Source organism: Mus pahari, chromosome 7, assembly GCF_900095145.1.
Source record: "Mus pahari chromosome 7, PAHARI_EIJ_v1.1, whole genome shotgun sequence".
In the NCBI taxonomy this organism is placed as follows: domain Eukaryota; kingdom Metazoa; phylum Chordata; class Mammalia; order Rodentia; family Muridae; genus Mus; species Mus pahari.
Window position 1 is genome coordinate 67,414,765 of NC_034596.1, and position 16,208 is coordinate 67,430,972.

The 16,208-nt window shown below is 43.5% G+C and overlaps 1 protein-coding gene across 3 annotated transcripts in view; it reads left to right on the top strand.

Annotated features, from left to right (window-relative positions):
- Daam1 (dishevelled associated activator of morphogenesis 1) overlaps window positions 1-16,208 on the top strand; it is a 158,392-nt gene that overhangs the window by 100,351 nt on the left and 41,833 nt on the right. For all 3 annotated transcript variants that reach the window (XM_021202647.1, XM_021202648.2, XM_021202650.2), the window contains exons 4-12: window positions 4,087-4,158; window positions 9,855-9,949; window positions 11,876-12,209; window positions 13,023-13,133; window positions 13,248-13,351; window positions 14,079-14,145; window positions 14,370-14,487; window positions 14,854-14,992; window positions 15,243-15,301. In XM_021202647.1, the coding sequence (XP_021058306.1) occupies window positions 4,087-4,158; window positions 9,855-9,949; window positions 11,876-12,209; window positions 13,023-13,133; window positions 13,248-13,351; window positions 14,079-14,145; window positions 14,370-14,487; window positions 14,854-14,992; window positions 15,243-15,301 (1,099 nt within the window). The remainder of the gene's footprint in view (window positions 1-4,086; window positions 4,159-9,854; window positions 9,950-11,875; window positions 12,210-13,022; window positions 13,134-13,247; window positions 13,352-14,078; window positions 14,146-14,369; window positions 14,488-14,853; window positions 14,993-15,242; window positions 15,302-16,208) is intronic.

The following is a 16,208-nucleotide window of genomic DNA, read 5'->3' on the forward strand; positions in this document are numbered from 1 at the left end:
GACCAAAGGAACCAACAACCAGGGATCCCAGCTTTGGGAACCTCTTAGTCGTCTTCTCAATGAAAAAGAGTAAATAGGAAGAATTAGGGGTATGTATACGAATATAAAGGAGCTAAGGTGCTATACTGTGTCCTAAATTGGGTTTATTTTTCTATAAAGTGTGTTTTTAGTTTTTGTAATTTTAATTAAACTATAATTGCATCATTTCCTCCCTCCAGCTCTTCTGATCTCCCCCTTTATTCTTTCTCAAATTGATGGCCCCTTTTCTTTATTATGGTTACAAATACATACATACATACACACACACATACATACATACATACATACATGTGTATTGCATAAATATATAAGTACAACCTGCTATGACCATTTAGTGCTTGTGTGTATATGATTTCAGGACTGACCACTTGATATTGACTAACCAGTTATGGGATTCATCCCTTGTGGTGGTTTGAATGAGAATGGTCCCCTTGGGTTGTATATTTGAATGTTTGATTTCCAGTGATGAGATTTTTAGAAAGCACTGGAAAGTGTGGTCTTGGAGGAGTTATATCCCTGGACGAGGGTCTTGAGGGTTGAAAAGCTCACACCAAGTCCAGATGTAAGCCCTCAGCTGCTGCTTCAGCACCACACCTACCTGTCTATTGCCAAGATGGTCAGGGACTGACTAACCCCCTGAAACTGTAAGCAATATAAATTTTTACAAGTTATTGACGTTAGAAGTTGAGCCTTCGAAATAAGTACAGTAGAGGTTGTGCCTCTGTGATGTCTCACTGTTGGACTCTTAGAGCTTGTAGGAACTTCAGAAACATTCTGACCTTTCTCCTGTTGCTGAGAAAAGGAAAATAACCCCAGATATATTCACACTTACCCAAACTGTCACCTGAGTCAGTAAAAAAGAAGTCTCTAGAATTCCATCTTCAGATGGCTGCATGAGTGGCTTTCCCATCATACCATCTTTCTAAAACTCAGTAGCATATGTATATATTCTCCAAAAAAAAAAAAAAAGAAAGAAAAAGAAAAAACCAGAGAATTTAATAAATTTAGACACTTGTTTTTGTTCTAATTATTTAGCAGACCTTCTAAAGATAATTCCCATAAACTAAAGTGTGTGTGTCATTTTCAAGATGCAGCCAAGGTCCTATTTTCATTCTGCCATTGTATCACAATACAATTTTGGGGAGGACAAGGCTCATTTCAATTTACAGACTACAGTAAGTCAATGAGGGGTAGTCAAGGCAGGAACATGGAAGGAGGCTTGCTCACTATCCACAGAGCATCACCTCTGGCCAAGTAACTCACTTTACAGGCAAAGAGGCATATGGGTCTGGAGTTTCTCAGACATTCTCCATGACCATGAATAAATTTTAATAAATAAAGGATTTACTAAGTGCTGGCTAGGACCGTGGATACTGGCCAAGACCATACCAGAGACTGGAGGTGCTCATCAGAGTATGGTGCTGAATTATATATTATTTAGGAGCTTATAAAGAAAAAAAAAAAAACCCACAAGGCTCCATACTTCCTGCCTACGTGTAATCAAGGCATGCCCTGGGCACAAGGTTGGTTATCTTCCATGCACAGCAGCCCCCAGAATTCCAGGACATTGTCTGTCCCTGCACACGTGGGGCTTATAGGTTAGATGCATTCTTGTTTTATAGACCTTTTGAACACAGTAATTTAAACTTAAAATATAATGTTAGCCGTCACACAGAGGTACGCAGGAAACAGAAGAATGCTGCCTGACGGCGCATTCTCAGCTGTTTCCTTGTATAGCCTAGGACCACATGCTCAGGAAATATACTACCCACAGTGGCTGGAGTTATCCTCAATCAGTCAACCACCAAGGCAGTCCCCCAGAGATGTTCCACAGACCAGTTAGATCTAGGGAATTCCTCAACTGAGGTCTACGGTGATTATTTCTAGATTGTGTTGAGTTGACAGTTGAAGCCAACTAGGACACAAAAGTAGATTTTAATGTGAATTGTCCTTTCTTTCAGTAGACTAAAAAGAACATTTAATATGAATTCAGGATTTTTATTTACTTAGGGCAACTTCTCAGTGTCATGAACTGTGATCAATAACCTGTCTTCAGGACCTTATTTTGTTTTCTAGATAGATCTTGCTACAGTACCCAGATTGACTTCAAACTCATGATCCACTTACTTCAGTCTCCCAAGTGCTAGGATTATAAATTTGATCTACCATATCTCACTACAGCTTAAGGGGGGAAAAAAAGCACCTTTCTATTTCACAGATAATAGTAAGTTAATATTCTTGCTTAGAGAAATGTTGTAACAGGATTGGAGAAGAAGGCAGCGAAAATAGGTTTAGCTGAGTGATTGATGTGCTCAGTATTGCTGTTGGTTCTGTTACACGTGCTGCATCTAACAGTCTTGATTTTACCTGCTTCTTACCTAGGAGAAGGAACTAGAACTGAGATAGGTGACCCAGAGGAGAATGCCAGAGGCACAGAACATACTTTCTCTTTAGCAGGGACACACATGCTGTCAGGAAGACTATACAACTTAGAAGTTTCTTCTCCTTGGCATGTCTCAGTGTCCTGGGGTTTTTATAAAATGTTCACCCTCTTCCCTCCAATTCCCACCCAGAAGAACTGATCGCTTTCTGACTCCTCAGTGAGAACTGTAGACTTTAACATTTCCTCACGCTAGAACACAGACTCAATCTTGCATTCCATCTGGCTACTGCTGCATCCTTCTGTGGGTGAGGACCAGGACTGCACAGGCAGTCAGAGGTGCATTGCCAGAGGGAAGCACTCCAAGAGTCCCCCTGCCTCCTACTCCCAGAGCAGTATCAACCAGTGCATTCATACATGTGGCACGTGGAAATTTCTCAGCACCGAGGGACCGGAAATGAAAGGAGCCCCATTTGACTACAATCTCTACTCTTAACTGTTAGTTTTATTCAAACATTTCAAAGTGCAAAATCTTCCTTCTATGTACTAGTCTTCAGTTTCTAAAATAATCTCTGTTTTGTATCCAGGACTGTGGAGCTTACAACAGATAGGCTTTTGTGGAACCTTGAAATAGGACTTGGTTTTGTTTGCTTTGGAAATTTGCCCTGGTTTGGGGGAGAATAGAAAGATCTGGCACCTTCTATTTCATTTTATAGGTTCAAATACCATTGAGTATCACTGAGGGTTTTGGCTTGTTAAATACGTTGGTAGCAGCAGGCTTTTGCTAATTTTAATGCTCCTTTTAAGAGGAGAGCTGGGTTCAGCATTTACTCTGCCATTCGAGCTCTTTTATTAATGTGTTAAATTATAACCAAGAGCCGTTCTTAAAACTCATCAGGCTTTCTGAATGTTTTTAAATCACAAGAGTGTAACCCTGCCCAACTTCAAAGGGATTGCTGTACCTGTGGCCCTCATCACCCAGCTCTGTGTCCCTTGCTGCCCACTCAGGTGGCCCTGTAAACAGCCATTTCCCTTCTTGTTATGACTGCTTGAAAATAGTTTTGAACTATATTTCTTTGATCACATCTAAGTAGACCCACTTGGAAGTATCTGCCTAGAGGCAGTGGTGTGTGTGCATGTGCGTGTGTGTGTGTGTGTGTGTGTGTGTGTGTTTGTAAGGGAAGTAATGGTGGCATATAGCTATAATCTCAGCACTTTGAAATCTGAATCAGGAGGATCACTCTACAGTTTTACAGTTGAGACCAGCCTGGGTTACAGAAAGAGGGAGAAAGGGAGGGATTTTTAGAGATAAGGTCTAAGCCTAAAATTAAAAGCTCCTCCTAGAAATCACTCTTCCAAGGACCAATGCATGCATGTTTGTTTGTTTGTTTGTTTGTATGTATGTATGTATGTATGGGCTGCTGAAACTAAAAAACTGAAGCCAGCAGTATAGCAGTAACTCCTTGGCATGAATTCAATTCCCATGTACCCTTCAAGTGGATGACCCGATACTGTAAAACAGTAAGTGTCTCCTGTATTCTCATGGCTTTGCAGACCACCATCGTGATGCACAGGACATCAGCTCTCTGCTGCTCCATGTGGGCCTCTGGCAATGTGTTACCTTGTCACTTTTTCTTACTTTGTTTTATTTCTTTTCATTTGTGCAGGACCAGGAAGAAAACAAGGGAGCAACAAGTTGGCCTGAGTTCTACATTGATCAGCTCAATTCCATGGCTGCTGTAAGTATTACTTACATTCTGTGACAGCCTAAACTAGGGTGCAGAGAACACAGTTGCACAACGAGCTTGATTGAGTAAGACCTTCTGAATGTTGTTACCTTTCCAAATTCCATTCCAGACACTCAGTGTTTGAGGTGTTGCAGACGAGGGGCTGAAAGTTGCCTAGTGAAGTGACTTTTCTAGTGTGTTTTAAATAGTTTCTACACACACTAACATATGATTGATCTTAATGTTATAAGAGGAAATGCCATTTGAAACATGGCTTGCATTCAACTTGAACTTGCTGTTGCTGTGACTAATTATCGGGAGTGTTGCAACAACACTCCTGTGTACTGTAGGCTTGTCTAACAGTTCTGTGACCTAACTGTCCCTTTATCATGTTCATACCCATCTCCCTCTCTCCGGGAACTTAGCTCCTTCCTGGCTTCCTGATCTCATGGGTGGCCGAGAGGATCATATACAGATTCGTAATGTGATTTGATGAAATGGTGTAATAATCAGAATGTTCTCGGGAAAGCTGTGGTCTGTAGCTAGTAGTTAAACTGCGTTCTCAGTATCTGAGTTCTGGCCGCTGAGACATTAGCACTCCAGGCAGCTTGAACATCATCTATTAATCATAGCTAAAATTCACAACAGAAAATAAGTCACCAGCCTTCGAGCCTTAGTAGCTTAAATCCTGTTGCCATTGATGAAAACTGAAGGTCGAACTCTTTGCCTCAAATGGCAGTCTCATGATTTTCAGAATGGGTTGTATCCAACTTTAGGTTGATAATATCAAATAGAAGGTAGTTTCCCGAGTGCTCTACTCTCCTGCCTCCACCCAGGTCCTCATGGAGAGCCGTCTTACTACTCCAAGACCTTTAATGTGATCTAGGTTTTACTGCTACTCCCACTGCAAAAGGTAAAAGCCAACCCAGATCCCTGAATTTCCTGCTCTTACTTAAGATCGGCAGGGCCTCGACTTTCAGTTTCTTCTTTCCTGTTTCTTACTCTGCCGCTGTAGCTTGAGTACACAGCCTGGTAGGTGTGACCAGGACTGCACAGATTATAGAAGAAACCACAGAAGCATTTGCCTTGAGGGTTTATAGTCTTAAGTACAGGAGAGGGAGAGGGAGACAGAGGGGGAGGGGAGGGGAGGGGCAGGGGGAGGGGAGAGGATCCGTGTCCCACATCCACCAAACTCCATCCCATACACTGCTTCTCCAGCGATGAGAAAACGGGGACACTGGTGTCTGTGGATAAGCTAACAGAATGGGAAGGTTCTGAAGACTGTGGGGACTTCTCTGTGCATCCACCCGAGTAATAATAATTTGGAGCCATTCTCCATTTCATTCATTTTTACATGTAGAGGTTGTCTGTGAGTTCTTGTTCCTGATTGTGAGGAAAAAAAGGAATTGTCAGGCAGATTGTCTCTGGGTATAGTTAAGTTGGCATTGTTTGATGTTTAACAAGAGAAGTGCTAAGTTAATGAATTCTCTGCCCTGAATGGAGAAGTACTAAGTAGTGTGGATTTTCCTTTCCTTGGATATGAGAAGTTGTATTAATTTGTCTAGTAGTGACTTTTGTGTCAAGGGTAGGCTTATCCTTGAGTTTCAGGATCTTTGATATGCCTGTATGTGGCCCTTCTTCAAACTCCTCACTTCCTCCTCTCCCCTGGACAGCTTTTTTTTTCCCGAGCATTCTTGAGTGGACTATACTTTGGTTCCTAATCTAAAGTCTTCCCTAGGACATCACAAGGCTGTTAGATTGTGAGACTTTGCCATCCTTTATGTGTCAGACACCTGGCACAGCTTTGAAATGCTTTGTCCATTAGGCCTGAGACATTGTCTTTCTAGGGTCAAAGATAAAGAGCATTGGCTGACCATTGCTTAGCCAGAACTCGGGCATGCTTAAAGAAGCAACGGCAGTAACAGCAGAGACCCTCCTGAGTTCTCCTCCTCTCATCATCCTGGTTGTCACTAGTCCTTGGTGCCTGTAGTCCTTGCGTAGTTCTGGCTGCCATCTGTCCTAGAGTCTTCTCCACAGCACACAGCAAAACCCTGAGACATTGTCCCTGGGGACAGCGATGGTACGAAGTTCCTCCAGATCCTTCACTGTCCCAGGAGCAGATCACTGGCTGTGCTTGGGGAACTGATGAAGAGGCATTTGTCCACATTGTCATCATCTGTCAACTGCATCATCAGTGGCAGCTACTATTGAACTGCCTCATGTGACAGGCAGTACTGCCATGCTATTCATAGAGTCTGAGTCTAGAGGCAAGTCACCTTGCCCAAGGTCATCATATGAAAAAGTGGTCATCTAATTAGGGATTTAAGCCAATCTCTCTGAACTCAAAGATAACCTCACAATTAGTCTCATTCTTGGTTTTGATATCCATATCAAAGATCCTGAAACTCAAGGATAAGCCTACCCTTGACACAAAAGTCACTACTAGACAAATTAATACAACTTCTCATATCCAGATGACAGACTCTTCCCTGTCCCCTAGGTTCACACTGTAGGACCTGTGCTCTGACTTCTGGAGAAGGAAAGGCATCTGCTTTCTTTACTGTCTCTAGAGCCTGGTAAACATGGTCCAGGCTGAGAACAGCCACACTTGCTGTGAAACCCGCCTTTTTGTGGAACAAGTTAAGTTACATTACATAGGCCTCATAACAGGAACGCTTTGCTCTTTAAAGGACCCCTGAGTTATCTGTCAGCTTTTAAAAAGTCAAAGAACGTCTGATAGAGGAGAATGGACCAAAAGACTTTAGGACTGGAGCTTTGGGGGAAGATGTGGCACAACGTTTGCCTTGCCCAGTTCACATCAAGGAAGTGTTTCAGACCAGAGTGGTTCAGGTCCACACTGTGCCACATCTGTGCACTGAGTCTCAGTGCACATCTCAGCAGCTTTCCCTGGAAGGCCCTTGCCAGTGTGTACTTTGTCTTTTGCTGACGCCGTGTGTGAGCAGACACTTGGGCCATCTGCTGTGTAATGCCTGCTCTGCATGTGTAGCAGTGTGTACTACTTGTGTGACTTAGAGATTGACTCTAGAAATTTAGGCTTATCGCCATTATCAGCTGTAAGTTGAAAGGAAACTTCTAAAGTTTGAACACTTTAGGCTTTCTATAAAAAGCAGCATTGCAATGGCAGGTTCATCTATTTCTGTCACCCAAATGTGATCTCGGATCCAAAGCTAATGGCTTCACGTTAAGGAATGATCATGGCCCTTCTGCTTTAATTAACATAGAGTTACTTCATGTTGGTGCTATTGATGGAAAATAATAATAATAATAATAGAAAGTCTCTTGATGATTTGTGAACCTGAGATAAGAATCTTCCCTGTGTTAGGGAAGGGAGTTCCAATGTAGTTTTCTGAGACACTTCATAAATCTCCTACTCTAAGAAAGACACCTCCTTAAATTCAGCGTGGTCTTAACGAAGTTAATCTCCAAAGGAAGGAGCTATGCCTGTTATAAAGGCCTGATTCTAAACTGCAGATTCACAGCAATTGCTGAGACTCTAGAGATGCCCAGCTGCCACTGGAGACTGACTGCCCTTCACAAATTCACCCTGAGCTACAGGATGGCTCTCACAGCAATTTGAAGGAATTCATTGCCTGTTTCTGAACATAGCTTCTTCATCTACAATCCTCTAGTGACAGCTGCCAAGACACATCAGCAGCAAAAGGACAGCTTTAGCAGAACAATAACAACTTAAAAAAAAAAAAAAAGACCCTCCCCTCCCCGAGCTGCCATAAATGACACTCATTATTCATTTGCTTTAGACCTGACACTTTTTTCTCATCAAAAAGTCAAATTGGGTTTTAATTAACATATATATATACTTTATGTTGGTGCTATTGATTGAAAAATATTAATAATAATGTCTCACAAGATGATTGGTGAACCTGGATCATTGGGTCCCTAGGGAACCGCTGGGCTTTCCTCTCTGTGTGGTCACAAGAGTTGATAACAGGAGACAGGAATATGTGCTCAGAGCCTGTGACTCTGTGGGTAAAGGCTTCTGGGCTAGACATGGGGCAGGAGGGCTGTTCTAGCATAGCTTGGCAGTCATGGATGAAAAGCAGAGAGACTGTAAATCTTGTGGGTTTTGTGACTTTATGTCACCTGAGGACTCAGGAGATGGGACTTTAGCTTCTTTCCCCATTGCTTTGATAAAATACTCTGAGAAAAGCAACTTAAGGAAGAACGTATTTATTGTAACTCCCAATTCAAGGCAGCAGGAATTTGAAGCAGCTGGTCTTCCCACAGTCACAGCCAGGAATGGAATAATGAATGGCAGTCCTCAGCTTGATTTCTCCACTTACAGTCCAGTATATCCTGCCCAGAGTCCTCTAACACAAACTAATGTACTCAAGGTAATCTCCCATAGGCATGCCTAGAGGCCTGTCTCCTAGATGATTATAGGTTCTGTTGAGCTGACATTTAATACTCACAGTCATAGACACATAACATGTAACATACAGCATCCAGATACAGTGAAAGACCCTTTCAAGAATATGGCAGCTTGGGTTGGAGAGATGGCTCAGAGGTTAAGAGAACTGGCCACTCTTCCATAGTGCCTGGGTTCTATTCCTAGCACCCGCATGGTGGTTCACAACCATCGGTAACAGCAGTTCAAGCAATCAAGGGATCCGATGCACTTTCCTGACTCCCTCAGGGATTGTATGCACGTGGCATCCACATATACAGGTAAAACAACCATACACAGAAAATGAAAATAAATACTTTTTAAATAGAGCAGGGCACTCGATCAATAGATAGATATTATCTTCTGGTTTTGTGGCACCTGAACCATAGATACACACATACACACATATACACACACACACATACACACGCGCGCGCGCGTGCGCGCGCGCGCGCACACACACACTAAGTAAATCAGTAACTAATGTCACTGAGGTCTGCTTATCTAGAGTCTTGCTCCTACAGCATCAACATTGCCTGGACATTTTAGGCATCTCAGGCTTTCTCAGAGCTGCCAAGTCAGCCAGGGAAGAGGCACTGCCTTAGGAACTCTTGGCATAGTGTGTGTGTGTGTGTGTGTGTGTGTGTGTGTGTGTGTGTGTGTATGTGTGTGTGTGTGTGTATGTGTGTGTATGTGTGTGTGTATGCCACCTCTGTCTTTGTGTCTCTCCCTCTTCCTCCGTTCCTCTGTTCCTCCCTCCTTCCTTTCCCTCCCTGTCTCCCTGCCTTCCATACCTTGATTTCTAAATGATGTTGGATCTCATTAAGAACTTGTATTTACTCGGAGAGTAGAGTCTATCTTAGTATCAGATTCAATTTATTACTTTAAAAAAAAACTTGAAGCAAAGAAATCTCTTTCATCTTGATTCTGATTTTGACTAAATCTAGTGGTCCTGTGGGAAAATGGCTGTGTGTGTTGCCTGCTGACCCTTAGTTTCCAGAACGTTGCACCCAGCTTCAGGCCCAGCTTCCTCTGTGTCAAATACAAATGGCGATATCTGCATTGGGGCATTGTGATGCAATAATTATACAAACATTTGTGTAACTTAACCTCCTTTAAAATGTTTAAACAGTTTATTAAAATGCCATTTGCAGTTTTAACATCTAACTTTGCATTGTTCTTGATGTTGTTCTATGTTCTTACTGGTTGATTTTCTTTGTACAAATTATTTACAGTAATTACAACATAGTAATGAAGAAGTAACATCTGTTTTCGTTTATAGAGAAAATCTCTGCTGGCTTTAGAGAAGGAAGAAGAGGAGGAGAGAAGTAAAACCATTGAGAGTCTAAAGACAGCACTGAGAACCAAGCCCATGAGGTGCCTGCCTGTCCCTTCACCTGCCCTAGCCCGCCCTCCCTCCCTCTCTCCCTCCCTCCCTCCTATTTGCTGCAATGGTCAAACCTTGCTGGGACTCTCAAATGTAAAGGCATGTAACTGAACCATAAGTAGCTACTTTGATCACTGAATGTTTGATAAATGCTTTCTTTTTAAAAGAGAGATGCAGACAGTGCCCAGGATGGGCAACCTTTCTAACGGAAGGGGAAGGAGAAGGGGAGCGAGGAGAGAGAATGCTAGAGCACAGGGATGTCACGGCCATCAGTCATTGCTCTTGGGAATGTAGTAGGACAGCTAGTCCCTCAGCGTTAAGCATAGTGTTGTCACATGACCCAGCAGCTGTCCTCCTAGGTGTGTAGACAAGGGAAATGGAGGTTGGCCCCAAACACCTGTGTACACATATTCAAAGTAATTTTTTTTTTTAAGTAGAAGCAGCCCATATCCCCATCAGCTGACAGATAGGTAACTAAAACATAAACCATGGGATATTTTTTTGACCACTGAATTGTACTCTTTAAATCAATTAATTTTATGACATGTGAAGTGCATGTCAACAAAACTATTATTAAAAATAAAGATGGAGCCGGGCCTGGTGGTGCAGGCCTTTAATCCCAGCACTCGGGAGGCAGAGGCAGGCGGATTTCTGAGTTCGAGGCCAGCCTGGTCTACCAAGTGAGTTCCAGGACAGCCAGAGCTATACAGAGAAACCCTGTCTCGAAAAACCAAAAAAAGAAAAAATAAATAAATAAATAAAGATGGGTTGACATTCTGGCAAGGAGTGAATTCTCTCTGATAACCATTTCCACTCCGTGTCTCCTACACCATCACTGCCCACTAAGGTCTCCAGGAATCACTGAGGTTTTGAGGGTTTTACAGGTACATTTCACTAACACTAGTGTCATGAGTGAAGGGTCATGAGGTTGGGTCGAAGGATATATTCTGTCTTTAGTAATAAAATGCAAACTTAAAAAGATGTCCTGAGCACTGCACAAGCATTTGATGGGGGTTATCCAGGCATGAGGACGAACTCCCCACTTCTCAGCCTATTGTGAACTCTCAGAAGCTGAGGAGTACCCGGAGGTGAGGGAGTGCAGAAGCTCCTTGGGTAGTCAGATAAGCAGGGTGTGCTATCTCTGCACTGGCCTGGGGCTTGCACGCATGCACACACACACACACACACACACACACACACACACGCATGCACTGTGAATCCTCATCTACTTAACAGTAAGGGTTCTAAATAGTGATAAAATTAATTCTCAGTGAAAAGTCTTGGCTCTTAACCAGTTTTATATATTAGGATTCTATGTAGCAGGTCATATAAAAGAAGGAATTTGCTATAAAACACCCTAGGAATAAAAACAGTCATTTGTCTGATGAGTAATAGAATTGAAAGATGCTGTTCTTTGACCAGTAGGGGCCATGGTTAGGGCCAGTACACCAATACACGCAGCTCATATGTGCTGCGGTGACTCAGATCAGCAGATGACTTTTAGCAGAGCACAGGAGAGACAGTCCAGGGTTGGGGCTGGAACTCAATGGCAGAGTGTTTACTTGGCAAGTGTGAGGCCATGAGTTCAATACCCAATGCCAGGGAGGGGAGGAAACTAGATATCTGCCGAGCAACTGCTACTTTCCTGGCTTTGTGGGACGATATGATCTGTTGGTTGGTTCGTTGTACCAGCTGAGGTACGTGTGCTTGCCTGCAATAGAGATTCTCTTTCACAGTCTAGTTAGACAGACCATTGGGTCTGTGCCATGGAAGAGCCAAAGAGATACAAAGCCCTCATTAATGTGAGCCTCTGGGTTCTTCAGGAAGTGAGTCTACTTCCTTTCCCCTGGGCTTTTCTATCAAGGATGGTTACAAAAGCACAAAGGGACAAATCTCATCACCTCTCTTCCTGACAGGTTTGTAACCAGATTCATTGACTTGGATGGCCTGTCATGTATTCTCAACTTTCTGAAGACCATGGACTATGAGACCTCTGAGTCTCGGATACATACCTCCCTCATTGGCTGTATAAAGGCACTAATGAACAACTCTCAAGGCCGGGCCCATGTCCTGGCTCATTCTGAGAGTATCAATGTAATTGCTCAGAGTCTGAGCACAGAGAACATTAAAACAAAGGTGGCCGTGCTGGAAATCCTGGGCGCTGTGTGCCTGGTTCCTGGGGGCCACAAGAAAGTTCTGCAGGCTATGCTGCACTACCAGAAGTATGCCAGCGAGAGAACCCGCTTCCAGGTCGGTGCCCACAGGCTTTCTTACCCACACCCCAACTCTTGTCTTTATGTAAACAAGCGCTTTTGCTGGCCCTGGGGTGGCAGGGGACTACTTGACAGTTCCCCCAGTAGTGAGGGCTCACACTTTGTCTTCAAACATTCCCTTCCTCTTAAGTTCAAGAACCAGAAACTAGAATACACTCTCTGCATGCAGTCAGTCAGTCTGGGGTCTGAGATCTACTGATCTCAAAGCTGTGACCCCTGGGCCTGGAGTACTTGCTGCTTTTACAGAGGGCCCAGGTGCAGTATTTCAGCACCCATTTGGTGATTCGCAGCCATCCAGAATTCCAGTTCCAGGAGATCTGAGGACTTCTCCTGACCTCTGCAGGCACCAAGTGCACTCATGGCGCACATACTTACATGCAGGCAAAACCCTCACACAGAAAAGAAAAATGAATACATTTAATAAAATAAAAAATCGTAACAGCATCCTGTATCTTAACATAGCTCCCATCTTTTGAGTCCACTGAATGCAGTAGCACCGGAAAAGTTTACAGAGTACTAGCCTAGTCTTTACTTAGGATCAAAATTAAAAGCGAGATTGTGTCCTCGTATTTTTACTCAAAAAGAGAAAATAGATAGAGACAGGGAAGCAATGTTTCCTGTACTGTATGTACTTACTGTGAGCACGCCTGACTTCTGGGAATCACTATAATTCTGACTGAGATTTTAAAAAATTAATCTCCATGCATTAAAAGATAACATTTCTTCAAATGAGCACAAGTGGGGTTAGCAATGTTTTAGACCCGTATTTTTCTGCTTGTATCACTGACAGACGTTAATCAATGACTTGGATAAAAGCACGGGGCGTTATCGGGATGAAGTAAGTCTCAAGACGGCCATCATGTCCTTCATCAATGCAGTGCTGAGCCAGGGAGCCGGAGTGGTAAGACGCTTGCACTGCAGCCTTGCACAGATGCATTAAAGAATGCTTTCCCAACACGGCGACTGCACAGTTGGAAGACCTAAATATGTGTTGTGTTGTCCTCTTAATTTTCAGGAGAGTTTGGACTTCAGGCTCCACCTTCGCTATGAATTTCTGATGTTAGGAATTCAACCTGTTATAGATAAATTAAGGGAACATGAAAATTCAACACTAGACAGGTGAGTCCTACTGCCACAGCCTGAGAGGGTCCATGCAGTGCCCTGCAGTGCCAGCCCATGGGATGCTTCTGGACTGCCTGTCACATAATGTGTTTGTCCCTGTAGACTGTTATCTGGAATGTAGAACTCAGAGTAAGAGGTTAATAAAAATTTGTACAAATAAATAAATGACATGAATAATTTTCTGATCTGTAGCTCAACAGCAAGTCAAGTGCAGGACAGCAAGCCAAGTGCAGGTATATGGGCTTCTTTTCCATAAACAGTCAGCAAGTGGAATCTGGACATGTTTTAAATTTGATATTTACCTACTGGGTAGTTATCCACTTTTCCCTCTGATGATTTTGTCTAGCTCATTAGAAAGAACCTGGTTAAGCAGAGACATTCAAGTTTTGTTGCCTGTTTCTTTAGGAGATGGCACTAGAAATCAGGAAGGCTCTTTCTTATTTTTCTTTGCAGGGCTGAGGGTGAGCCTCAGGGCCTTACCTGTCAGGGCGGTTACTCACCACTAACTGCATCCCCTGCCTTGGCTTTTTAAGACAGGCACTCACTGTTCCCCCAGCCTGGACTTGAGCTTGGGCTGCTGCTGTAGCTACCTCCTTAGTGATGATGGGATTACGTTGTACAGCACCTCAGTGCGCCTAGAGTTACACTTGAAAATCCTGCATCCTCTCTGCTTGTTGTCATGAGACATCCTGCTTTTAGTCATTTTTGTTCAATTTCCTTTCAGGCATTTAGACTTTTTTGAAATGCTCCGAAATGAAGATGAACTAGAATTTGCCAAAAGATTTGAACTGGTATGTAGTCTTATAATTGTTCTGGTATGGCATGTCAAGTCAAAGGATTTGCCTCTTGAAATGCATGTTCTGAGTTGGTGGGGGCCAGTGCCATCCATGAGCTAAGTCAGCATCCTGTTGTTCTGTTACCTAGATGGCAGGATTTGATTGTATTTGCATCTTCCTTTATCTGGAGAATTAAGCAATTGGATGTTTGATTCAGCTTCGTTTTTCCTATAAACTAGGTTCACATAGACACAAAAAGTGCCACTCAGATGTTTGAGCTGACCAGGAGGCGGCTGACCCACAGTGAAGCCTACCCCCACTTCATGTCCATTCTGCACCATTGCCTCCAGATGCCTTGTGAGTGCTCCGACTGTGTGGGTGCCATGGAGACCTGGGAGAGTGTCCAAAGTGCGCACTCTATATTCTCAGCAGTACTAACTAGACTGGGGCATACCAGGGACCCCAAGCCTCAGCTTTGTGGCTCGCCAGTGTTTGTTTCCTTACAGATTAAGGGCAGTTATGAAATCCTCAAAACAAAATGACCTGTAATTTACTTTGATTTCAAAATAAATGCATGCCTTCCAGCACATGTAGAAAGGGGTATGGAGAATGCCTCCTGACCAGGTCTGTGGCTCTACAGGGTGCCTGCCTGCTGTTGACAGCAACTCATCCTAGTTTATACACAGCCTGAAGATGGCTTTCTATTCCTCTCTTCCTTTTTAGACAAGAGGAGTGGAAACACAGTTCAGTACTGGCTGCTGTTAGACAGAATCATACAGCAAATAGTTATCCAGAATGACAAAGGACAGGACCCTGACTCCACACCTCTGGAAAACTTTAATATCAAGAACGTCGTAAGAATGTAAGTCTCCTCTCATCATGCCGCCTGTGAGATAATGGGACACTCAATTTGTCCTACCTCAAATAACAGCAGGGACAGATGATCTGTTTTAGGGGTCAAAATGATCTGCAAATAAACACAACTCCATCTAAGTGACATCTGGGTTTCCCTGTGTCCCCTAGGACTCTGTGTTTGTGTGCCCAGGGAGACCACGTCTGGCAATGCACACATTTTGTTTTCTGTTACAAGTATTCCTTTAACTGTTCCACAGGTTGGTTAATGAAAATGAAGTTAAGCAATGGAAAGAACAGGCCGAGAAGATGCGGAAAGGTAAGTGGTCCTGGTGGGGCGAAGCTGCCTGGGAGGCCTGGCTGCTGGAGAGTTGGAATCCGGGCTCCGGGCTCCGGGCTCCGGGCTCCGGGCTCCAGGCTCCAGGCTCCGGGCTCCGGCCTCACTCCTGTGCATCAAATAGCCTTTCACTTTGCACACTTAGGGCATTCTGCATTGACTTTTAAAAATGAAACCACTCTTGCTGTTCCCAAGGTATTTCATCCTTTTCTTTATTATTTTGTAAATAATTTTGAAAAGATTGTAACATTTGCTGTGTAGAATTTATCATTGAAAACAAAGATTAGAGTTGTGGGTGCTTTATTTTAAGGGCCCCTACAATGGTTCTACAATAAAAGTCCTCGCTGCCAAGCCTGACAGCCTGAGTTTGATCCCCAGAACCCACAGAATGAAAGGAGAGACTGACTCTTACTTCGGCACTCAGTGTATGCCCTCTGCATACACTTAAGCAAGCACGCGTGCACACGTGCGTGTACACACACACACTCATTAAAGGTTTTGAAAAGAACACATCAATTTAAGATTTCTTTAAAACTATCAAGCACACAAGCCCCCACCTCACAGCAGTGCTTCACTTAAAGTGTTTTGGGTTTGAATAAATACAGCAAGAAGGTTTAGATTTCTTCAGAGTCTTAGGACAAAACCTTAGGCACCTTGGTACCAGCAGTTCTGTTCTCTCCATGGTTGTAATGTGACTCATGGGAAGAGACACCGTGTAGAAAATGAACGGCCGCTGTAGATATGTGTTATGAATGTTAGCAGGCTGGCCAACAGAGGTACTGGAATATGCCTTCGATGTTCTCGGCCTCTGATGGGACAGACATTCGTGTTCCTCCTGGTGCCAGTCACTCATAGACGCATACAGCTTGCCTCCCTCCTTCAGAAACTT